Below are 25,310 nucleotides of genomic sequence, written 5' to 3' on the forward strand. Positions count from 1 at the left end.
GAGGTCAGAAAAATGTTTGTCAAAGAAGAGGTAACTCGGTTTCTTGATATCAGTTCAATCTAGTAAAGTATTCCAGCTGGCTAGCTAACATATTATTAGTTTCAAGAAAGAGTACTAAATTGCGTATGTGCGTAGATTATAAGGATCTGAACAAGATGTGCCCAAAAGACTCATTCTCGTTGCCAAACATTGATCAAATGATTGATGCGACGACCAAGCACGAGTTGATGAGTTTCCTCGATGCCTATTCTGGGTATAACCAAATCAAAAATGAACCTAGAAGATTAGGAAAAGACTTCGTTCATAATGAACTTTGGCACATATTACTACAATGTGATGCCTTTTGGGCTTAAGAACGCTAGAGCCACTTACTAGAGGCTTGTGAACAAAATGTTCGAAAAGCAAATAGGGAAAACAATGGGAGTTTATATAGATGGTATGTTGGTTAAGTCATTGAATGCAGGTGATCATCTGAAGCACCTCCAAGAAACCTTTGACATCTTAAGGAAGCATAATATGAAGCTTAACCCCGAAAAGTGTGCACTCAGAGTTAGCTCCGATAAGTTCTTGGATTTTCTGGTGTCACAAAGGGGGATGAAGTCAATACCAATAAAATTAAATCCATCAAGGACATTCCCGACTGGCTATCAAATGTGAAAAGGTTCAGAGGTTAACTGGAAGAGTGGCAACTTTGAGCATGTTCATTTTTTCGATTTTTAGAAAAATATCATCACTTCTTCTAACTTCTGAAAAAGAAGAACAACTTCGAATGGACTTCGGAATGCCCGCATGCCTTGAAAGATTTGAAAAGGTATTTATCGATTCCTCTATTACTATCAAAACTGGAGGAAGGCGAATAGTTGCTAATTTACTTAGCGGTCTCGGAGGTTGAGGTAAGTGTCATTTTAGTCCGCGAAGACGAAGGACTTGAGCTGGCCCGGGTACTAGAATTCGAGGTCATTGAAATCAAATATGATTCCCACTGGTATTAAATCAGGCATACATGATCTTCGACACCAAAGAGGAATGCATGCAACAATATGTAGTGAAAGTCCAGACTTTGCTTGCATGGTTCAGAGAGTGGTCAATCACCCATATCCTGAGAGAAGAATATGCAGAAGCAGACACACTAGCTAATCTGGGCTCGTCCACGGAAATAAAAAGATCAGACTCTGGTACAGTCGTACAACTCATGCATTCGGTATTGGATGTGGACAGTTATTATGAAGTAAATGTGACCAATTTGGTCGGGGACTGGAGAAATGAGATCATCGACTATCTTGAGCACAAAAAACTACCCAAAGATCCAAAGAAATCCGGATAACTCCGCACCGAAACAGCTCGTTACAGCTTCTAGGGAGGCTAGTTGTATAGAAAGTCTTTCCAAGGCCCGTTGGCCCGATGCTTAGGAGCCTTCGAGGCTAATTACACCATGAGAGAAGTTCACGAAGGAATCAGTGGAAATCACTCGGGTGTGGACTCGTTAGTATTAAAGTTAATCAGGGGCAGGATACTACTGGCCCCGGATGGAACAAGACACAAAGGCATTTGTTCAGAAATACGACAAGTGTCAACGGGCCTTTGAAAGAACAAATCCTGTGGTGGTAACTCATCACGTCCTTTTTGCTCATCGGGGCTTGAGACATCCTAGGAAGCTCATCACGTCCTTTTTACTCAGCGACAAGTGTCAACGGGCCTTGAGACATCCTAGGAAGCTCATCACGTCCTTTTTTCTCTTAGGTGATGGTAACTCCTGAATAGCCTTGACTTTAGATAGATCCAGCTCGATCCCTTGACGACTGACGATGAATCCCAATATCTTTCCTGCGGGAACCCCGAATGCACACTTTGCGGGGTTCAGTTTCAAGTTGTACCTCCTCAGTCTATCAAAGAACTTTCTTAAGTCTGCTATGTGATCTGCGGCCCTCTTGGATTTGATAATGACGTCGTCCACATACACCTCTATTTCCTTGTGTACTATTATCATGGAAGATGGTTGCGATAGCTCTCATGTAAGTGGCCCCAGCATTCTTCAAACCAACGTATTATAGTCGTTAAGTTCTATAGGCATGGCTTCTAGATGATTCTGATTTCTAGTATTATATAGCGTTCAGGCGAATTAGAATATTGCAAATCCTATAGGCATGATATCTAAGTGATTCTACATTTCAATAATACATAGGCAGTGCAACAATTCCAAGATTTAACACATAGGCAAATTGGATATTGCAAGTCTTATAGACATGATATCTAACCGTTTTGCTTAAGAGAGTTAGTGAAAACAATCATAGTTCTGAATTACTAACACTAGTTTTATACACATACATCTCAAACATGCGACAATGTAATAAAAAAACAATGGGGATAGTCGATTAGAATATCAGAACCCTATAGTTGTGACATCTAGACGGGCAAAACAATAAAAGTAATTAAAGTAATTGATAACTTGATTATTTGAAGTACTATAGGCATGATATCTAGATAAGTGAAAACATAGCATTGTTGCGCCCTAAGATATGTTATGTAAGAGTGTTGAATAATAGACATGGAAACAGGTGTAGCAAATAGTGGAACTAACATGTCTTGAGAAATTAAGTGAAGTGTGTGTGGGACTCCTATAGGCATGAGGTCTATCAGTGTACAGAAGTAAAGCATGCTAAACGAAAAAACAAATAGAGCACATAGATCTTATAGGCATGTTCTCTACCCTTTCATGCAAGTACTAGAGTACCCTTTTAACCCCAATTTCAATAAATCCCCAATTGTTTGTTTACAAATTAATACAAGCCCAAGAAGAAATGAAAATAAGCCTCCGTATTACAGTATCGAAATAATTACAGGCCCCATAAATAGAGCAGGCACAAGAGGAGATAACCCAGGATTGCCTGGGCCTTCAACAAGCTTATTCTTCACACCTGCAACAAACCCAGACCCAAACTGGACTCGAGTATTAGAGTATACCAATTAAAAACTTCAAACTCATACATAGACCCTTACCAAGCAGAAGTGGAGAATTCACCCACCCTGTAATGACAGATGAACAACTTAACCCAATAACTACTTACTGAATTAGTTAAGAAAACTCTAAGTCCACAAACTCAACTCTTAAGGCTGTAGCTATAATAGTTATATGCCAAAGGCACATAGATAAGACAACATTAATTGGAAGGAACATGAGACATATATGAGGCAGGTTCATGTTCGTATTTAAAAAAAATGTTTGAAGTGACAATATCGAGCAACACGAGCTAGCAGGCCATTCACACAGAGTGTCAAGATAAAACATGATTCAGAACCAACCTAAAGAACTTCAAATGATAATCTAGCATAATTATAGGCAGGAGGCAAGTAGAGCACACATTTTACATAAAGATTTTAACATGATAGTCTAATGCGTATATTGTTATAAACAACATACTAGTGGCACAATTTAGCAAACATATTATTTGGTTGAACATGAAACTTAACATGATGAGAATTGATCACATCACAAAGATTCCAAAGAAACTTATAGTAGGTGAAAGAACAAATCAGCTATACACTAACATGAAAAGCAAATATCAGGACTTCTTTCAGTTGATCACACATAAGAGAAGAAGTGAAATATTTATCCTAGAAGTCTTATGTAATGCTAAAGATTACAATCATTAGGATTATAAATAACAGAGAAACATGTTTAGGCTAGATATTAAGACAGTATTGTGACATGGGATCCATATAGTTATGGTCAATTTGTAAAGAATAGTTGATTAAACACAAAAACTCAACATAAAGGAATTTATTCAAGCAAAGAGATGATCACATAAGTGTTTCAGGAAAACACAGAGGCACAGAATTGATTCCAAAGGAAAACAAGAATACCAATAGAGGCGAACAATAGCACATTGACTCGCAAAGGCCTAAATGATACGTGCATATAAAGCAAGAACACAAGCAAAAAATGAAATTATGAGAGTCTTAGTACTCACCAGTTTGCAGTAACTCCTGAACATTCATGTCAATGGCCATTCTGAGTCCCAAGACGCAAGATTCATATTCTACCATATTGTTGGTGCATGGAAACCTGAGCTTTGCGGAAAATCGGATAATGTTGGCCAGTCTCTGATACTAAGATAGCTTTGATACCCACTCCTTTGAAGTTTGTGGCTCCATCGAAGGAAATTCTCCAACCATCATATGCCTCGGTGATATCTTCTCCTACAAATGATACCTTATCATCGGGAAAATACATTTTCAACGGTTTGTATTCTCCATCTACGGGATTCTCTGCCAGATGATCTGCCAACGCTTGCCCTTTGACTGCTTTCTAAGTTGCATGGATGATGCCAAACTCGCTCAACAATATTTGCCACTTTGCTAACTTACTAGTAGGCATGGGTTTCTGAAAGATATATTTTAGCGGGTCCATCATTGATATGAGATATGTAGTATACGCGCAGAAATAATGCCTCAACTTCTAAGCTATCCATGCAAAGCACAACAAATGTGTTCCAGCAAAGAGTATCGAGCTTCGCAAGGCATGAATTTCTTGCTCATATAATATATCGCCTGCTCTTTTCTTCAGTCTCATCATGTTGTCCCAGCGCATAACCAAAAGATCCGTTCAGTAAGAACGAATAAAGTAACAAAGGTCTTTCTGGTTCTGGTGGGACCAAAATAGGTGGTTTAGATAAATATTCCTTGATTTTGTCGAAGGCTTTCTGGCATTCTTCAGTCCAACCTGTCGCATCATCTTTCCTTAGCATTCTGAATATTGGCTCATATATCACGGTTGATTGTGCTATGAAGCGGCTGATGTAATTGAGACGTCCTAAAAAGCTCATCACGTCTTTATTATTCTTCGGAGGTGGCAAGTCTTGGATTTCTTTGACTTTAGATAGTTCTAACTCAATCCCTCGGCGACTGATGATGAATCCTAACAATTTTCCAGCAGGGACTCCGAAGGCACACTTTGCAGGATTCAATTTCAGATTGTACCTTCGAAGCCGATCAAAGAATTTCTTTAGGTCTGCTATGTGATCCATACACCTTTTAGATTTGATGACAATGTCATCCACGTACACCTCTTTTTCCTTTTGTATCATGTCATGAAAAATGGTTTTCATGGATCTCATATAGGTGGCTCCAGCGTTCTTTAGACCAAACAGTATCATTTTGTAACAGTGTATTCCCCACGGTGTGATGAAGGCTGTCTTTTCAGCATCCTTTTCATTCATCTAGATCTGACGGTATCCTACAAAGCAATCCACAAAGGATTGGTGTTCAGGCTAGGCACAGTTGTCAATCAGTATGTGTATATTAGGCAATTGGAAATCATCTTTGGGACTTGCTCTATTTAGATCTCGGTAATCAACACATACTCTAACTTTCCCATCTTTCTTCGGAACTGGCACAATGTTGGCCAACCAAGTCGGGTATTCGACTACTCTAAGAGACTTGGCTTTGATTTGCTTGGTGACCTCCTCTTTTATCTTCAAACTTATATCCGGCTTGAACTTTTTGAGCTTTTGATTTACTAGTGGACACGTGGGATTAGTGGGTAGCTTGTGACCCACTATGGATGTGCTCAAACCAGTCATATCGTTGTAGGACCATGCAAAGATATCTTCATATTTTTTTAGAAATCTAACATACTCTTCCTTCTGTGACGGTGATAGGTGAATGCTTATGCATGTTTCCTTGACCGTTTTGGAATCCCCTAAGTTAACGGTCTCAATTTCCTCCATGATAGACTTTGGTTTGTTTTCAAAGTTTTCCACTTCTCTGATGATTTCCTCAAGTATTATATCATCTTCTAGATCCTCTGCATCACTATCCTTATGTTGCGTTGTCTCATTACATGTTACAGTCGTATGTTCATCGGGATAGGTAATAATAATGCTTTAAAGAAAATGCAAAGAATTATAATAAATACGAAATTTAGTAATGCATTAATAAAATCTTAAAATGTCAACAAGTACGGCTCGATGACTCGAGCGATTATTTCAAAACAAAATACTGAAATGTCTCAAATGCTTAAAACTATTTTTTTTTTTAAAATAATTGATGAAAATTTGCTAGGCTACCCAAGAACTCAACTGGCCCGGGATGGTGCAGCAGTTTAATTCTGGAGAACAGCTATTTTCTCCACGCTCTGAGTGGTAAGGTCTTCCTCCTCCTCAATTGTTGCACTGCACTCCATATCTTCTTCATCTAGAAACAACTTCCTCATGCCAATTAAGACTTCATCTTCCACAGATCCCTACGTCATATCAACTTGATGGAACGTCTGGTACAAAGGTGGTACCTGTTGTTACAGTGGATAATAAGGACCACACCATGGCGACGACCAATCCTAGTATTCTTGCCAAGTATATTCATATCCGAGCACAAAAGTTATGCCATGACGCTGCGGTTGTACGGGTTTGGTGATTACTTGAAGGTTTTTGCCAAGACCTTTGACAGGTTCATACCATGTCCATAGCAGTATGCTTTCTATCTTGTTGCTCCACCATCGGTCATTTTCAATTTCATTGATGCGCTCAATACGTTGGTATATTTCTCCACCCAACTTCTTCCTGTTCTCGATGACTAGGACGGTCTGATTAGTATAGATGGGATTACTTCCATCTCCATGAATAATCACCTCCTAGTGATTCCTCTCAAACTTCACAGCCTGATGCAGAGTTGAAGCCACTGCCCCGGCGGCATATCCGTGGTCGTCCCAACAATAAGTTGTAGGTAGCAGATATATCCAGCACTTGGAACTCGACATCAAACTAGATCGGGCCCATCTGTATGCTGAGGTTGATTTCTCCGATGGTGTCTCTTTGAGATCCATCAAATGCCTTCACATTCATACTTCCCATCCGTATCTCATGCATGCTTTTGCCTAATCTCTTCAAATAGTCAGTGGGCATATGTTGAGACTTGAACCCCCATCTATTAGGACCCTGGCAATGATGAACTTATCCTCAAATTGCACTGTAATGTGTAGTGCCCTGGTGTGACTTAGTCCTTCTAGTGGTTATTCATCCTTATGAAAGGTGATTTTGTGGCTCTCTAGTACCTACCCGGCCATATTAGCCATCTCCCTACAAGTGATGTTGGTGGGTACATAAACTTCACTCAACAGTTTCATCAAGGCATTCCTGTGTGTGTCAGAGTTTTGCAATAGTGAAAAGACGGATATCTGAGTCGAAGTTTTGTTCAAATGGTCAACAACAGAGTATTCTCTTGCTTGTACTTTTCTCCAAAGGTCATCAGTGTCGGTCTCAACAAGAGGAAGCTTAGACGCAACTTCGTTGCTTGTTCCTCCCATGTTCTCAGGTGTATAATATCTGCTAGTTCTAGCCATGCCTTGAGCCACACCTATTTCCTCCATTTTTGCTTTTCCCTTTCTCCTTGCTTCCGAAACATAATCTCATTGGATGGTATCATATTTGTAAGATGGCGTGGGAGCAACATCACAGTGAAGGGTGTAGTTACCTCGACTTCAAACGGTGCTTGGGTTTGTATCAAAACGGGTGTGAGAGTGACTAGAGACATTTTAGGATTGTCTCCCTCTCGAATGAGTCCAATTAAACCCTCTATATCCCATTCCTCGACAATCTCTATCACATTCACTCCCTCGCCTCTGTGATCCTGGAGAGGATTGTTATGAACATTTGGTGCAATTTCCTTTGCTTGTATGACCTTAGTATCGATCAGTGTTTGAATCTTGTCTTTTAGTGTGCGAAACTCATCAATGGTATGACCCTTCATGACTGAATGATAGGCACATGTTTTGTTGGGGTTAATCCACTAGGAAGAATTCTCCATAGCAACGGCACAAATGGGAATGTCATAACCAGCAGCCTTCAGTCTCTCGTATAGTTGGTCTATGGTTTCAGCAATCGGGGTGCATTATCTAGGTGGTCTGGGATCAAATTTTGGTCGTGGTTTTTGGTTGTTTTGGTAGGCACGTGGTGGTGAGTGGTATTATGCGGGTTGAGTATTATAAGCATGGTAGGCGGTAGCAGGTTGGTGGTATCTGGGGGGTGAAGGTTGGTATGTGGGTAGAGGTGTTTGGTATGTAGGTGGAGGTGTTTGGTATGTGAGAGGAGACTTAGGGCCCTAGGCCACCATTACAGCACCTACTTGTTTCTTTTTCGAAATACCTCCCGATTGCAAGGCTTTATTTGTGGCCTGCAGTGCCTCAAAATTTGTCACCATCCCACTCTAAATCCCTTCTTCTATTCTCTCTCCTAGTTTTATGATGTCGAAGAATTTGTGATTTTCAATAGCCATCAACCTTTCATAATACTGCGGGTCTTGAGCTCTGACGAAGAATTTGTTCATTTGTTCTTCTTCCAGCGCTGGCCATACTTTCGCGGCTTACTATCTCCAACGAGTAGCATACTCGCGAAAGGTTTTTGTTAGCTTTTTCTTGAGGTTTTGAATGTAGAAAACATCTGGTGCATTTTCCGTGTTGAACCTGAATCTGTCCTTGAAGTCTGACGCCATGCTTACCCAACTAACCCACTTCTTTGGGTCCTGACTAATATACCAAGACAAAGCATCTCCTATGAGGCTTTGCATGAATAGTTTTATGCATATTTGTTCATTTTTGCCCACTCCTACAAGTTTGTCACAACATGTCCTCATATGCACTTTCGGATCACCAGTTCCATCAAATATTTCGAACTTGGAAGGTTTCTAGCCCTCCGGTAGTTCCACGTTTGGCTGAATGCACAAGTCCTTATAGTTTAAACCTTCAATGTCTTTACCACCTTCGACACTTTGAACTCTGCCAGTGATCTTCTTGAGTTCCTCCTCCATGTTCTTAATGAGTAGGTCTTTCTCGGTTGATTCAGGTATGTATAGGGTTTGTTGTGGGTTGTGGGGTAAAGTTTCTACATATATGGGATTGCTTTGATGAACTCCGGGAATCTGGGCATAAGGGCGGTCATTGGTTGAGTTTTGGGGATCAGGAGTAGGTTGTGGTGCATTCTGGGGAGTTTGATAAGTAGTGGTTTGTGGGTATTGAGTTGGATGATGATGGTGTTGTTGAGGAGGTGGTACTGGTGGAGGGTTAAAGTTTTAAGTAGGTGCGGGGTACTGGTGTGGTGCAGGAGGATTTGGTTGTGGGTTTTGGTTTTGTGTTTTGTGGTGGTATTTGGTTTTGGGTAGTCAGATTTTGCTGGTTAATGTCAAGGACATTAAGAGTGAGAGAAAGGTTTTCCAAGTTTCGGACCTGCTCAAGTTTGCCCTGTAGCTCTGCACAGGAGTTTCTATTCCAGACGTAAGACCAATTCATTCTGCACAGGAGTACTTCGACCATCCGAAGTTTTGACATTTTCTTCCAGGATGGCGCTGTCGTTCCTGATACCACTCAAATCATCCATTTTCCCTTTCCCTTTGATTTTACTTTTAGGATCGCTTTGTGGAGGAGGAGGTGGAGGACCTCTGGATCTAGTATGATAGACTGACGATGCCAGTATGCACGAACCAACCTTGGAGAATGGGAATAATCAAAAGAAAGAAAAATTAAAAGGTAACTAAGTTAGTAAGGGGTATTGAAAGAATACTTATAGTATTAAACATGTTTTGCAAAGTCATGCAATAAATCACGTCCTAATTTGGGGACCTCGTGAACCTCTTGTTCAACTCTTGTACACAGTACAAATATGGAAATATTTTGGTGGTCTTCGTAGCCCATTTTCCTAGAACCTGGTGCACCAAAAGATCGGAATCTCTAATTACCAGCAGCTCCTGAACATTCATGTCAATGGCCAACCTGAGTCCGAAGATGCATGCTTCATATTCTGCCATATTGTTGGTGCATGGAAACCTTAGCTTTGCGGAAACCGGATAGTGTTGGCCAATCTCTGATACTAAGATAGCTTCGATACCCACTCCTTTGAAATGTGTGGCTCTGTTGAAGGACATTCTCCAACCATCATATGCCTCGGTAATATCTTCTCCTACAAATGATACCTCATCATCGGGAAAATACGTTTTCAAAGGTTTGTATTATCCATCTACGGGATTCTCTGCCGGATGATCTGCCAATGCTTTCCCTTTGATTGCTTTCTGAGTTACATAGATGATGTCGAACTCTGTCAACAGTATTTGCCACTTTGCTAACTTACAGTAGGCATAGGTTTCTGAAAGATGTATTTTAGCGGGTCCATCTTTGATATGAGATGTGTAGTGTATGCACAGAATAATGCCTCAACTTCTGAGCTATCCATGTCAAAAAACAACAAGTACATTCCGGCAAAGAGTATTGAGCTTCGTAAGGCATGAATTTCTTGCTCAGATAATATATCGCCTACTCCTTTCTTCAGTCGCATCATGTTGTCTCAGCACACAACCAAAAGCTCCGTTCAATAAGGACGAATAAAGCAACAGAGGTCTTCTTGGTTCTGGTGGGACCAGAATGGGTAGTTTAGATAAATATTTCGTGATTTTATCGAAGGCTTTCTGGCATTCTTCAGTTCAGCTTGTCACAGATTCTTTCCTTAGCATCCTGAAGATTGGCTCACATATCACGGTTGATTGTGCTATGAAGTGGCTGATGTAATTGAGGCATCCTAAAAAGCTCATCACATGTTTCTTATTCTTCGGAGGTAGCAAGTCTTGGATTGCTTTGACTTTAGATGGGTCTAACTCAATCCCTCGGCAACTGACGATGAATCTTAATAGTTTTCCAGCAGGGACTCCGAAGGCACACTTTGCAGGATTTAATTTCAGATTGTACCTTTGAAGCCGATCAAAGAATTTCTTCAGGTCTGCTATGTGATCCGTACTCTTTTTAGATTTGATGACAACGTCATCCACGTACACCTCTTTTTCCTTGTGTATCATGTCATGGAAAATGGTTGTCATGGCTCTCGTGTAGGTGGCTCCAGCGTTCTTCAGACCAAAAAACATCATTTTGTAACAGTGTATTCCCCATGGTGTGATGAAGGTTGTCTTTTCAGCATCCTCTTCATCCATCCTGCGAAGCAATCCACAAAGGATTGGTGTTCATGCTCAGTACAGTTATCAATCAGTATATATTGGGCAATGGGAAATAATCTTTGGGATTTGCTCTGTTTAGATCTCGATAATCAACACATACTCTGACTTTCCCATCTTTCTTCGAAACTAGCACAATGTTGGCCAACCAAGTCGGGTATTCGACTACTCTAAGAACCTTGGCATTGATTTGGTTGGTGACCTCCTCTTTTATCTTCAAACTCATATCCGGCTTGAACTTTCTGAGCTTCTATTTTACTAGTGGACACGTAGGATTAGTGGGTAGCTTGTGAGCCACAATGGATGTTCTCAAACCAGTCATATTGTCGTAGGTCCATGCAAAGATATCTCCATATTCTTTTAGGAATTTGACATACTCTTCCTTCTCTGACAGTGATAGGTGAATGCTTATGCGTGTTTCCTTGACCGTTTTGTAATCCCCTAAGTTAACGGTCTCAGTTTCCTCCATGTTAGACTTTGGCTTGTTTTCAAAGTTTCCACTTCTCTAATGATTTCCTCGAGTATTATATCATCTTCTAGATCCTCTGAATCACTATCCTTATGTTGCGTTGTCTCATTACATGTCACAGTCGTAGGTTCATCGGGATAGGTAATAATAATGCTTTAAAGAAAATATAAAGAATTATAATAAATACGAAAACTAGTAATGCATTAATAAAATCTTAAAACGTCGACAAGTACGGCTCGATGACTCAAGCGATTATTTCAAAACAAAATACTGAAATGTCTCAAATGCTCATAACAATTTTTTTTTTAAAATAAGTGATGAAAATTTTCTAGGCTATCTAGGAACTCGACCGGCCCGAGATGGTGTAGCAGTCTAATTCTTGAGAACAGCTCCTTTCTCCACGGTTTGAATGGTAAGGTCTTCCTCTTCCTCAACTGTTGCACTGCAGTCCATATCTTCTTCATCTAGAAACAGCTTCCTCATGCCAGCTAAGAATTCATCTTCCACAGATCCCCACATCATATCAGCTTGATGGAATGTCTGGTGCAGAGGTGGTACCGGTTGTTCTAGCGGATAATAAGGAACACGCCATGGCGGCGATTAATCCTGGTATTCTTGCCAAGTATATTCATGCTTCCGATTTGTTTCTCGTGCATGCCTTTGCCTAATCTCTTCAAATAGTCAGTGGGCATATGTTGAGACTTGAACCCCAATCTATTAAGACCCTGGAAATGATGAACTTATCCTTAAATTCCACTGTGATGTGTAGTGCCCTGTTGTGACTTAGTCCTTCTAGTGGTAATTCATCCTTATGAAAGGTGATTTTGTGGCTCTCCAGTACCTGCCCGACCATATTATCCATATCCCTACTAGTGATGTTGGTGGGTACATAAGCTTCACTCAGCACTTTCATCAAGGCATTCCTGTGTGTGTCGGAGTTTTGCAATAGTGACAAGATGGATATCTGAGTGGGAGTTTTGTTCAAATGGTCAACAACAGAGTATTCTCTTTCTTGTACTTTTCTCCAAAGGTCATCAGTGTCAGTCTCAACAAGAGGTAGCTTAGACGCAACGTCTTTTCTTGTTCCTCCCAGGTTCTCACGTGCATAAATTCTGCCAGTTCTAGCCATGCCTTGTGCCGCACCTGTTTCCTCCATTTTTGCTTTTCCCTTTTGTCCTTTCTTCTGAAACATAATCCCATCTGAATAAAATGCAGGAATATACCCTAGATAATGGAAAAAGTCTTGCACTGTGTGTTGTGTATGTCTCAGGCGACGGCGGGTCCCATTCCTTATCCTAATGAAGCAGCTAAAAAAAGGAATGTAGAGAAGAATATTCGTATAATAAAGCTTTCCCAACCGGCCAACGATCCTTCCCGTGCGCTGATCGTGGATAAGACACTCATAAGAAGAAAAGATGAGACGAAGGCATTAGACCTGTAAGATGGTGTGGGAGCCACATCACAGTGAAGGGTGTAGTTACCTTGACTTCAAACGGTGCTTGGGTTTGTATCAAAACGGGTGTAAGAGTGACCAGAGATGTTTTAGGATCGCCTCCCTCTCAAATGAGTCCAATTGATCCCTCTGGAACCTATTCCTCGTCAGTCTCTATCACATTCACTCCCTTACCTCTGTGATCCGGGAGAGGATTGTTACAAACATTTGGTGCAACTTCCTTTGCCTGTATAACCTTAGTATCGATTAGTGTCTGATCTTGTCTTTTAGTGTGCGACACTCACTAATGGTTTGAACCTTCATGCCTGAATGATAGTCACATGTTATGTTGGGGTTAATCCACTAGGATGAATTCTCCATAGCAACGATAGGAATGGGAGTGACATAACCAGCAGCCTTTAGTCTCACGTATAGTTGGTCTATGGGTTCAGTAATCGGGGTGTATTGTCTAGGTGGTCTGGGGTCGAAGTTTGGTCGTGGTTTTTGGTAGTTATGGCGAGCACGTGGTGGTGAGTAGTAATATGCAGATTGAGTATTATAAGCATGGTAGGTGGTAGTAGGTTGGTTGTATCTAGGGGTGAAGGTTGGTATGTGGGTGGAGGTGCTTGGTATGTAGGTGGAGGTGTTTGGTATGTTAGAGGAGACATAGGGCCCTGGGTCACCATTACAGTACCTACTTGTTTCTTTTTCGAAATACCTCCCGATTGTAAGGCTTTATTTGTGGCCTGCAGTGCCTCGAAATTTGTCACCATCCCACTTTAAATCCCTTCTTCTATTCTCTCTCGTAGTTTGATGATGTTGGAGAATTTATGATTTTCAATAACCATCAACCTTTCATAATACTGCGGGTCTTGAGCTCTGACAAAGAATTTGTTCATTCCAGTACTAGCCTTACTTTCGCGGCTTCCCATATCCAACGAGTAGCATACTCGCAGAAGGTTTCTGTTAGCTTCTTCTTGAGGTTTTGAATGTAGAAAACATCTGGTGCATTTTCCGTGTTGAACATGAATCTGTCCATGAAGTCTGACGCAATGCTTACCCAACTAAACCAATTCTTTGGGTCCTGACTAATATACCAAGACAAAGCATCTCCTATGAGGCTTTGCATGAACAGTTTCATGCGGATTTGTTCATTTTTGCCTACTCCTACAAGTCTGTCACAATATTTCCTCATATGCACTTTTGGATCACCAGTTCCATCAAACATTTCGAACTTGGGAGGTTTCTAGCCCTCTAGTAGTTCGACGTCTGGTTGAATGCACAAGTCCTTAGAGTTTAAACCTTCAATGCCTCTACCACCTTCGATACTTTGAATTCTGCTAGAGAGCTTCTTGAGTTCCTCCTCCATGTTCTTAATGAGTAGGTCTTTCTCGGTCGATTCAGATATGTACAGGGTTTGTTGCGGGTTGTGGGGTAAGGTTTCTACATATATGGGATTGCATTGATGAACTCTGGGAATCTGGGCATAAGGGCGGTCATTGGTTTAGTTTTGGAGATCAGGAGTAGGTTGTGGTGCATTCTAGGGAGTTTGATAAGTAGTGGTTTGTGGGTATTGAGTTGGATGATGATGGTGTGTTTGAGGAGTTTGGTACTAGTGGAGGGTTAAGTTTTTGAGGAGGTACGGGGTACTAGTGTGGTGCAGGAGGATTTGGTGGTGGGTTTTAGTTTTGTATTTTGTCGTGGTGTTTAGTTTTGGGTAATCAGATTTTGTTGGTTAATGTCAGGGACTTTAAGAGTGAGTGAAACGTTTACCAAGTTTTGGACCTGCTCAAGTTTGCCCTGTAGCTCCAGGATTTTCTGTTCCAGACATAAGGCCAATTCATTTTGCACAGGAGTACTTCGGCCATCCGAAGTTTCGACATTTTCTTCCAGGATGGCGTTGTCTTTCCTGATACCACTCAAATCATCCATTTTCCCTTTCCCTTTAATTTAATTTAGGATTGCTTGGTGGAGGAGGAGGTAGAGGACCTCTGGATATAGTGTGATAGGCTGATGATGCCATTATGCACGAACCAACCTTGGGGAATGGGAATAATTAAAAGAAAGAAAAATCTAAAGGTAACCAAGTTAGTAAGGGGTATTGAAAGAATGCTTGCAGTATTAAACATGATTTTCGAAGTCATGCAATAATTCGTGTCCTAATTTGGGGACCTCGTGAACCTCTTGATCAGCTCTTGAACACAGTACAAATATGGAAATATTTTTTGTGTTCTTCGTAGCCCATTCTCCTAGAACCTGGTGCACCAAAAGATCGGACTCTCCAATTACCAGCAGCTCGTGAACATTCATGTCAATGGCCAACCTTAGTCCCAAGATGCAAGCTTCATATTCTGCCATATTGTTGGTGTTTGGAAACATGAGGTTTGCGGGAATCAGATAGTGTTGGCTAGTGTTTGATACTAAGATAGCTTCGATACCCACTCCTTTGAAGTTTGCGGCTCCGTCGAAGGACATTCTCCAACCATCATATGCCTGAGCGATATCTTCTACTACAAATGATACCTTATCATCAGGAAAATACGTTTTCAACGGTTTGTATTCTCCGTCTACAGGATTCTCTGCCAGATGATCTGCCAACGCTTGCCGTTTGACTACTTTCTGAGTTACATAGATGATGTCGAACTCTGTAAACAGTATTTGCCACTCTGCTAACTTACCAGTAGGCATGGGTTTCTGAAAGATGTGTTTTAGCGGGTCCATAATTGATATGAGATATGTAGTGTACGTGCAGAAATAATGCCTCAACTTCTGAGCTATCCATGTCAAAGCACCGTAAGTGCGTTCTAGCAAAGAGTACCGGGCTTTGTAAGGCGTGAATTTCTTTCTCAGATAATATATCGCCTGCTCCTTTCTTCAGTCTCATCATGTTGTCCCAGCACACAACCAAAAGCTACGTTCAATAAGGACGAATAAAGCAACAGAGGTCTTCCTGGTTCTGGTAGGACCAGAACGGGTGGTTTAGATAAATATTCCTTGATTTTGTCGAAGGCTTTCTGGCATTCTTCAGTTCAGCCTGTCGCAAATTCTTTCCTTAGCATCCTAAAGATTGGCTCACATATCACGGTTGATTGTGCTATGAAGCGGCTGATGTAATTGAGACGTCCTAAAAAGTTTATCACATGTTTCTTATTCTTCGAAGGTGGCAAGTCTTAGATTGCTTTGACTTTAGATGGGTCTAACTCAATCCCTCGGTGACTGACGATGAATCCTATTAGTTTTCTAGCAGGGATTCCACAGGCACACTTTGTAGGATTTAGTTTCAGATTGTACCTTTGAAGCCGATCAAAGAATTTCTTCAGGTCTGCTATGTGATCCGTACTCTTTTTAGATTTGATGACAATGTCATCCACGTACACCTCTTTTTTCTTGTGTATCATGTCATGGAAAATGGTTGTCATGGCTCTCATGTAGGTTCCAGCATTCTTCAGACCAAACGACATCATTTTGTAACAGTGTATTCCCCACGGTGTGATGAAGGCTGTCTTTTCAGCATCCTCTTCATCCATCCTACGAAGCAATCCACAAAGGATTGGTGTTCATGCTTGGCACAGTTATCAATCAGTATGTGTATATTGGGCAATGGGAAATCATCTTTGGGACTTGCTTTGTTTAGATCTCAATAATCAACACATACTCTAACTTTCCCATCTTTCTTCGAAACTAGCACAATGTTGGCCAACCAAGTCGGGTATTCGACTACTCTAAGAACCTTGGCTTTGATTTGGTTGGTGACCTCCTCTTTTATCTTCAAACACATATTCGGCTTGAACTTTCTGAGCTTCTATTTTACTAGTGGACACGTGGGATTAGTGGGTAGCTTGTGAGCCACAATTGATGTTCTCAAACGAGTTACATCGTCGTAGGTCCATGCAAAGATATCGCCATATTCTTTTAGGAATCTGACATACTCTTCCTTCTCTGACGGTGATAGGTGAATGCTTGTGCGTGTTTCCTTGACCGTTTCGGAATCCCCTAAGTTAACGGTCTCAGTTTCCTCCATGTTAGACTTTGGTTTGTTTTCAAAGTTTCCACTTCTTTGATAATTTCCTCAGTTATTATATCATCTTCTAGATCCTCTGAATCACTATCCTTATGTTGTGTTGTCTCATTACATGTCACAGTCATAGGTTCATCGGGATATGTAATAATAATGCGGTAAAGAAAATGTAAAGAATTTTAATAAATATGAATATTAGAAATGCACTAATAAAATCTTAAAATGTCAACAAGTACGGCTCGATGACTCGAGCGATTATTTCAAAACAAAATACTGAAATGTCTCAAATGCTCAAAACTATTTTTTTTTAAAATAATTGATGAAAATTTGCTAGGCTACCCAGGAACTCGACGGGCCCGGGATGGTGCAGCAGTCCAATTCTTGAGAACAACTACTTTCTCCATGATTTGAATGGTAAGGTCTTCATCCTCCTCATCTATTGCACAACAGTCCATATCTTATTCATATAGAAATCCTCATGCCAACTAAGACTTCATCTTCTACAGATCCCCACATCATATCAGCTTGATGGAACGTCTGGTAAAGAGGTGGTACCGGTTGTTCCAGCGGATAATAAGGACCACACCATGGCACGACCAATCCTATTATTCTTGCCAAGTATATTTATATCCGAGCCCAAAAGTTGTGCCATGACGCTGCAGTTGTACGGGTTAGGTGATCACTTGAAAGTTTTTGCCGAGACCTTTGCCAGGTTCATACCATGTCCATAGCAGTATGCTTTCAATCTTGTTTCTCCACCATCGGTCAATTTCAATTGCATTGACGCGCTTACTGCGATGGCATGTTTCTCTACCCGGATTCTTCCTGTTCTTAATGATTGGGACGGTCTGATTGGTCATGATTGCTTCCATCACCATGAATAATCACCTCCTAGTGATTCCACTCAAACTTCACAGCCTGATGCAGAGTTGAAGCCACTGCCCCAGCGGCATATATTCGTGGTCATCCCAACAGTATGTTGTAGGTAGCAGATATATCCAGCACTTGGAACTCGACATCAAACCAGGTCGGCCTCATCTATAGGCTAAGGTTGTTTTTTCCCAATCCATCAAACGCCTTCACATTCATGCTTCCCATCCGTATCTCATGCATGCCTTTGCCTAATCTCTTCAAATAGTCAGTGGACATATGTTGAGACTTGAACCCCCATCTATCAGGACCCTGGCGATGAACTTATCCTCAAATTGCACTGTGATGTGTAGTGCCCTATTGTGACTTAGTCCTTCTGAAAGATGATATTTTGGCTCTCCAGTACCTGCCCAACCATATTAGCCATCGCCCTACTAGTGATGTTGGTGGGTACATAAGCTTCACTCAGCACTTTCATCAAGGCATTCCTGTATGTGTCGCAGTTTTGCAGTAGTGACAAGATGGACATCTGAGTGGAAGTTTTGTTCAAATGGTCAACAACAGAGTATTCTCTTGCGTGTACTTTTCTCCAAAGGTCATCAGTGCCGGTCTCAACAACAGGTATCTTAGACGCAACTTCTTTGCTTGTTCCTCCCAGGTTCTCAGGTGTATAAATTTTGCCAGTTCTAGCCATGCCTTGTGCCGCACCTGTTTCCTCCATTTTTGCTTTTCCCTTTCTCCTTGCTTCCGCAAAATAATCCCATGGGATGGCATCAGAATTGTAAGATGACGTGGGAGATACCATCACAGTGAAGAGTATAGTTACCTTGACTTCAAACGGTTCTTGGGTTTGTACTGGTGTGAGAGTGACCAGAGACATTTTAGGATCGTCTCCCTCTCGAATGAGTCCAATTGACCCCTCCGGATCACATTCCTCATTAGTCTCTATCACATTCACTCCCTCACCCCTGTGATTCGGGAGAGGATTGTTACGAACATTTGGTGCAACTTCCTTTGCCTATATGACCTGAGTATCGATCAGTGTCTGAATCTTGTCTTTTAGTGTGCGACACTCAACAATGGTATTGACCTTTTATGCCTGAATGATAGGCACATGTTTTGTTGGGGTTAATCCACTAGGAAGAATTCTCCATAGCAATGGCAGGAATAGGAGTGACATAACCAACAGCCTTTAGTCTCTCGTATAGTTGGTCTATGGGTTCAACAATCGGGGTGAATTGTCTAGGTGGTCTGGGGTCGAAGTTTGGTCGTGATTTTTGGTAGTTTTGGCGGGTGCGTGGTAATATGCGGGTTGAGTATTATAAGCGTGGTAGGCGGTAGCGAGTTATTGGTATCTGGGGGGTGAAGGTTGGTATGTGGGTGGAGGTGTTTGGTATGTAGGTGTAGGTGTTTGGTATGTGAGAGGAGACTTAAGGCCCTGGGCCACCATTATAGCACCTACTAGTTCCTTTTTCGAAATACCTCCTGGCTGCAAAACTTTATTTGTGGCCTGCAGTGCCTCGAAATTTGTCACCACCCACTCTAAATCCCTTCTTCTATTCTCTCTCCTAGTTTGATGATGTTGGACAATTTGTGATTTTCAATGACCATCAACCTTTCATAATATTGCGGGTCTTGAATTCTGACGAAGAATTTGTCCTTACTTTCGCGGCTTCCGATCTCCAACGAGTAGCATACTAGCGAAAGGTTTCTGTCGGCTTCTTCTTGAGGTTTTGAATGTAGAAAACATCTGGTGCATTTTCCGTGTTGAACATGAATCTGTCCAAGAAGTCTAATGTCATGCTTACCCAACTAACCCACTTCTTTGGGTCCTGACTAATATACCAAGACAAAGCATCTCCTGTGAGGCTTCACATTAATATTTTTATGTGGATTTGTTCATTTTTGCCCACTCCTACAAGTTTGTCACAATATGTCCTCATATGCACATTCGGATCAACAGTTCTGATAACAACTAGGTTGGGAATCCAAACTAGAGTAAGAATTTGAGAAGTAAATGTGGAAGCAATAAAAATAAGGAATTGAACAACTAGAATTAAAGAGATGAAAATAAAGGATATGGGAAAATTCAAGGAAAGAATTCCAAGAACTTCCAAGAACGCAAATTCTATAGCCTTGACAAGATCAAAGTAACAACGTCTTGATTTATGGAAGAAATCAAACGCCTTCACTTAAAAACCAAATCAAAACAATAGATACGGATCTTGACAGCTTTACGAGTAACTTGAGACAACAATTAATAACTAGTATTAATCGCCTTCTAAGAATACCATAAAGGAATCAAAGATATCATAAAAGAGAAGTAATCTTACTACCTTGAACTATGAACTAGTAAAGGTTAAAAGATAAATCTCAAAGCACAAGTAACAAAGGTTCAAAAGAACTCTCAAAGTATGATATACTTAATCAATAATGCAGTGTCTTATGAATGAGAAGAACTCCCTATTTATAGGAGTACTAAGGCATAAAAGTCCTTAAAATTAGGTAGGATGGTTGCTAAGGCATATAAAGTCATTACAATTAGGTAGGGTGGTTGCTAAAGAGTAAGAAAAGTGACTTATGATGTTCTGGGTCTTGGGAAGATTCTGTATGTATTCTTTTGAGAGTTGATTTTGTATATGCCGAGCGGTATTTCTATCATTGTTTCATTACCGTGTTGTTAGTGGTTAGATTTATGTTTTCTTTTTCGTTATTATCCCGCAAATATTAAGCTTACCTAGTTGTAGAGACTAGGTGCTGTCGCGACCTCTCACGGAGGGAAGATTCGGTCATGACAAATATTAGGAACCAAAGAGTAACATGAGAATGGGTAGTTTCTGACTCAGTTTTTGTTGTATTAGTTGATACGTTATTGTTAAGTTTTGGGCTTTATGTCCAAGCTTAGTTTGATTTTGATGTTTTTCCCTCTGTAATACTTCCGGCTGGTAATAAAGTTTTTATTTACCGGGAAAAAAATCATTCAAGATACTTAGCACTTTTTCGATGAAAAGGAAGGTAAAAAGTAAGACTTATTCTTCAAGTCCATTTGCTATTAAGAAAGATGAATTTTGGGTCTATCTCAACTTCAAAAATTAACTTGTGAGGCAAGAATTGCTAAAGAAAAATAAGAAGATAGTAACACATATTCTCCATCAATATGTACGCCTATATATAACTTTACATATATAGTGTATACATTAATTGTGTTCATTTAGGGAGTCAATTTCTTTTCTTTTTTTCAACTCTCAGTTCAAGTTTAATTAATTTAATTCTGTAATTTGGCAAAAAAATGCTAAAATTTAAAAAAAGAGAAAAGAGCTCTACGAGGTATATCCGTTATTAAACTGATGAGAGGAGTCTTAATATCTATGTAGGATTGTTTACATTGTTGGAGCAGTTTTGCCTTGTTTCCATGACTTTAATCTTCTTTTCGAAATTGTATAAGTGATATTTGATGATTTGTTAAAACAAATAAGAGAGAAAATTCTGAAACAATTGGTATTAGGCCCAATTTTCGAGCTTTCTTAACTCTTCTTACGTACGTGGCCAGATCTTTTAAGTATTTTACTCCAACATCTATTTCAAATCAACGTTGTGGTGTGTAATATTTACATGGCTGAGAGAATAAACAAGCCAAAGAATATAAAAATATGACAATAAGCAAAAAAAAAAATTATATTATATACTTTAGTATAATGTACAACACATATTTGAATTTAATCATGATTATAATATGTTCCGTGTGTTGGTGTACAAGCTTAGTCAATCAATGAATCATTTGACTCAATCGAATCTACACAATATTTTGAAGTGCAAAATCAAATACTGAAGTGAAATCTAACCTTTTCATTGATCTTCTTTCACAGGGCAAGTCGCTTGAGTGTCAAAATCAAGCGATGGTTGTTTTTCCTTGGCTTATCGAATCAGCATATGTCCATTCCTCCTTTGATGACTTCCGTAGAGAAAATCAAAATTTTTCAATATGAATTGAAAGGAAGTTGGGGATGGACACGAAACAAGACGAAGATACATGGTCCATAAATTACATCAAACAACTATTTTTTTTTAAGTTTTCAACGAGCTAAGATATTATGTTTAACGTGAAAATTATTTTGTATACTAGTTAAGATTTTTCTTTTAGTTCACTTTTACATACTAGTTAACAAGAAGAGAGCGGCCTAGGATAATAACTTTAATATAAAATTCGATTATATTTTGTATCGTTTTAGTTCGCACTTTATTTTTTGTATAATCAATACCAATTTTATTTTAATACCAATTTCAAAATACTAAGCTTTAGGGGAATAACTTACCTAAATGACGAAAACTGTTAGGAAACTAAGCTCAAAGTAATAATACGAAACAATAAAATAGACAAGAGAGGAGAAATTCTTATTTCTTTCATGTGTTCAAGTTTTTCCAAGTGTGTACAATGTGATGCTCAAACCCTCTATTTATAGGATAATATTGAGGTAATATAAAGAGATATTCTGAACATGGTAACTATTGAGATCATGGGGGAAGATCATGGAGGAGGTTATGGATGTGTGTGAGTTACAATTATTATGGTAAGAAGTAGTGGGAGGTTAATGGAGAAGAATAGCGGGAGTAACTTCTTTAGGAGTTATAGACATCCACTGTATAATATAATATTTCATAATACTTCCCTTTGGATGTCAATAGATAATATGCCTCATTAAAATCATACTTGTGACGACCCGGCCAGTCGTCTCATTAGTTACCGCTCCGCTTTCCCCATTTTTGCTTCCTTATGCTTTGTTATCCATGTTTTGTGGTATCCGGTTGGTCGGATCGAATCCGGAATGATTTTGGTATGGTTTGAGATACTTAATCTCTTTTAAGAAAGCTTAAGTTGGAAAAAGTCAACTGGATGTTGACTTATGTATTAGAGGGCTCGGAAGTGAATTCCGAGGGTTCGGTTAGCTTCGGGAGGTGATTTGTGACTTAGGAGCGTGATCGGAATGAGTTTTGGAGGTTCGGAGTAGATTTAGGCTTGAATTGGCGAAGTTGATATTTTGGCGATTTCTGGTTGGTAGGTGAGATTTTGATATAGGGGCCGGAATGGAATTCCGAGAGTTGCAGTAGTTTCGTTGGGGTCATTTGGGATCTATGTGCAAAATTTCAGGTCATTCGGACGTGGTTTGGTTGGGTTTTTTATCAAAAGCGGAATTTGGAAGATTTTAGAAAGTTAGGCTTGAATCCGATGTGTTTTGGATGATGTGATATTGTTTGAGGTGTTTTGAAGATTGGAACAAGTTTGGATAAGGTATTGGGACATGTTTGTACTTTTGGTTGAGGTCCCGGGGGTCTCAGGGTGATTTCGGATGGTCCACGGAGAAATTTGGAATTTGTTGCAGCTGTTGAAATTGTTGCTTCTGATATTTTCGTACCTGTGGACTTGGGGACCACATGTGAGGCACCGTATAAGCGAAAAGTTGGCCGCAGAAGCGGATTTTGGAGAAGTCGTCAGGAACCGGAGAAGCGGTTGGAATACCGCATCTGCGATGGCGCAGATGCGGAAAGTTGATCGCAGATGCGGTGGTTTTGACCGCATATGCGGTACCGGAGAAGCGGAAATATAGCCACAGATGCGAGAATGTCTGGGCAAAAGGTATAAATTGTGGCCTTCGTGAATTTTGAGCTATTTCGCCATTTTTATCTCGACTTTGGAGCTTTTTGGGCGATTTCAAAGAGGGACTTCAAGGGAACTTCATTGAGGTAAGGAATTTGGACTTAAAACTCGTTCCTATGCTATTATTTCACGGATTAGAGCTAGAAATTATGGAAATTAAGGGTGAAAATTGGGGAAACTAGGGCTTGGGAACTTAGGCCTTTAATTGATGATTTGAAGGACCATTTGGGCTCGGATTTCTGAACTTTTGGTATGTATGAACTCGTAGGGAGATAAGGAATCTATTGATGTAAAAATTATTGAATTCCAAGATGTGGGCCCGGGGGTCAGGATTTGGTAATTTCGGGATTTGTGTCGTATTTTGATTTTTTCGCTTGGGTTTCGTTCCCTTAGCATATTTTGACGTCCTCGTTCTGATTTTGGATAGATTCGACGCGAGTGGAGGCTGATTCGAGGGGCAAAGGCGTCGCGAGCTAGAGCTTTGACCGGTTCGAGGTGAGTAATGATTGTAAATGATGTTCTAAGGGTTTGAAACCCCGGATTGCACATTGTAGTGCTATATTGAGGTGAGACACATACTTGATGACGAGCGTGGGGTCGTGCACTATTGGGAATTGTGACTCGATCCGTCCGATTGATGATTTTACTACGTATTTGATTGAGATTTATTCGCTATCATCATTATTTGGGGCTAAATGCCATATTTGGGATTCGTGCCAATTATTTGAACCCTTCAGGATGTTTATTGATATTTCCTCACTGTTTTGACTTTAAACTTGAGCTTAGTCATGTTATTTTCCACAGTTTTCATACTCAGCCATGTATACTCAGTTTTAATACTTAAATGATGTTTTAAATAATGTTTGGGCTGAGAAACACTATTTTACTATTGCCCGAGTGGCTTGTGGAGATTTTGACTGAGTAAGGCCGAGGGCCTATATTGTGAGGAAACATTTGATATTGATTATGAGGCCGAGGGCCTGAGATATGTATGCCACGAGGTAGCTTTATTGATATGAGGTCGAGGGCCTAGTGATGATGCCATGAGGTGGCTTGATATTGCGCTTGGGCCGTAGGAGGCCCCTCCAGGAGTCTGTACACCCCCCAGTGAGCTCGGGTACCATTGTGATGTGAGATTGAGCCTAAGGGGCTGGTATTATTCTGAGATGTTGCCCGAGAGGCGAATTTGTTGGTACTGTGCCTGAGGGGCGAACCTTTATGTGTTTATTTTCGTATTTACTATCCATTTCTTGCTTAATTGTTGAAAAAGGCTTTTCATGAAATTACATTTGATATATAAAGGACTTTTGCCTATCTTTCACTGAATCACTAATTTTCAAATGGCTTTACTGCTTCATTATAGAATACTTTGTGCTTTACGTGATTTATCGCTTTCAGTCTTTATTTATATTTGTTACTCACTGAGTTGGAGTATTCACTTTACTCCTTGCACCCCTGTGTGCAGATTCAGGCATTGCAGATCCTGCTGGTGCGAGTTGAGAGCTCCCAGCAGATATCGGAGTCCACGAGGTAGTTGCTTGACGTCCGCAGTCCCGTGTTTCTCCTCCTTTATCATTTCTATCTCTTTTCAGACATTTGCACTAGCTTATAGACTTAGCAGACTTATATTGTGGCTTATAGATGCTCATGACTAGTGACACCTCGTATCGGACTGTGTTGGGTTGCACTTCCGCATTTTATTGATATTACCTACTACTTTGTATTATTAAATCATGGTTTAGACTGTTTTCTCGTTGTTTAACTGTTTAACGACGAATTGGGAATAGTTGGCCGGCCTTGTCTTCATGAGAGTCGCCATCACGACCAGGTCCGGGTTTAGGGTCGTGACAAGTTGGTATTAGATTCTAGGTTACATAGGTCTAAT

At 40.3% G+C, this 25,310-nt stretch overlaps 2 protein-coding genes across 2 annotated transcripts; both read right to left on the reverse strand.

Annotated features, from left to right (window-relative positions):
- Positions 1-8,358: 8,358 nt before the first annotated feature.
- On the reverse strand, positions 8,359-8,799 carry LOC138871331 (uncharacterized). Its single transcript, XM_070149204.1, has 2 exons — positions 8,733-8,799; positions 8,359-8,597 (listed from the first exon to the last, which is right to left on the reverse strand). The coding sequence occupies exons 1-2, from the start codon at positions 8,797-8,799 to the stop codon at positions 8,359-8,361; spliced, it is 306 nt and encodes a 101-aa protein (XP_070005305.1).
- A 6,206-nt stretch (positions 8,800-15,005) lies between these two features.
- On the reverse strand, positions 15,006-15,572 carry LOC138871332 (uncharacterized). The gene has a single exon (XM_070149205.1). The coding sequence runs from the start codon at positions 15,570-15,572 to the stop codon at positions 15,006-15,008; it is 567 nt and encodes a 188-aa protein (XP_070005306.1).
- Positions 15,573-25,310: the final 9,738 nt, after the last annotated feature.

This window comes from Nicotiana sylvestris, chromosome 6 (genome assembly GCF_000393655.2).
Source record: "Nicotiana sylvestris chromosome 6, ASM39365v2, whole genome shotgun sequence".
Classification (NCBI taxonomy): domain Eukaryota; kingdom Viridiplantae; phylum Streptophyta; class Magnoliopsida; order Solanales; family Solanaceae; genus Nicotiana; species Nicotiana sylvestris.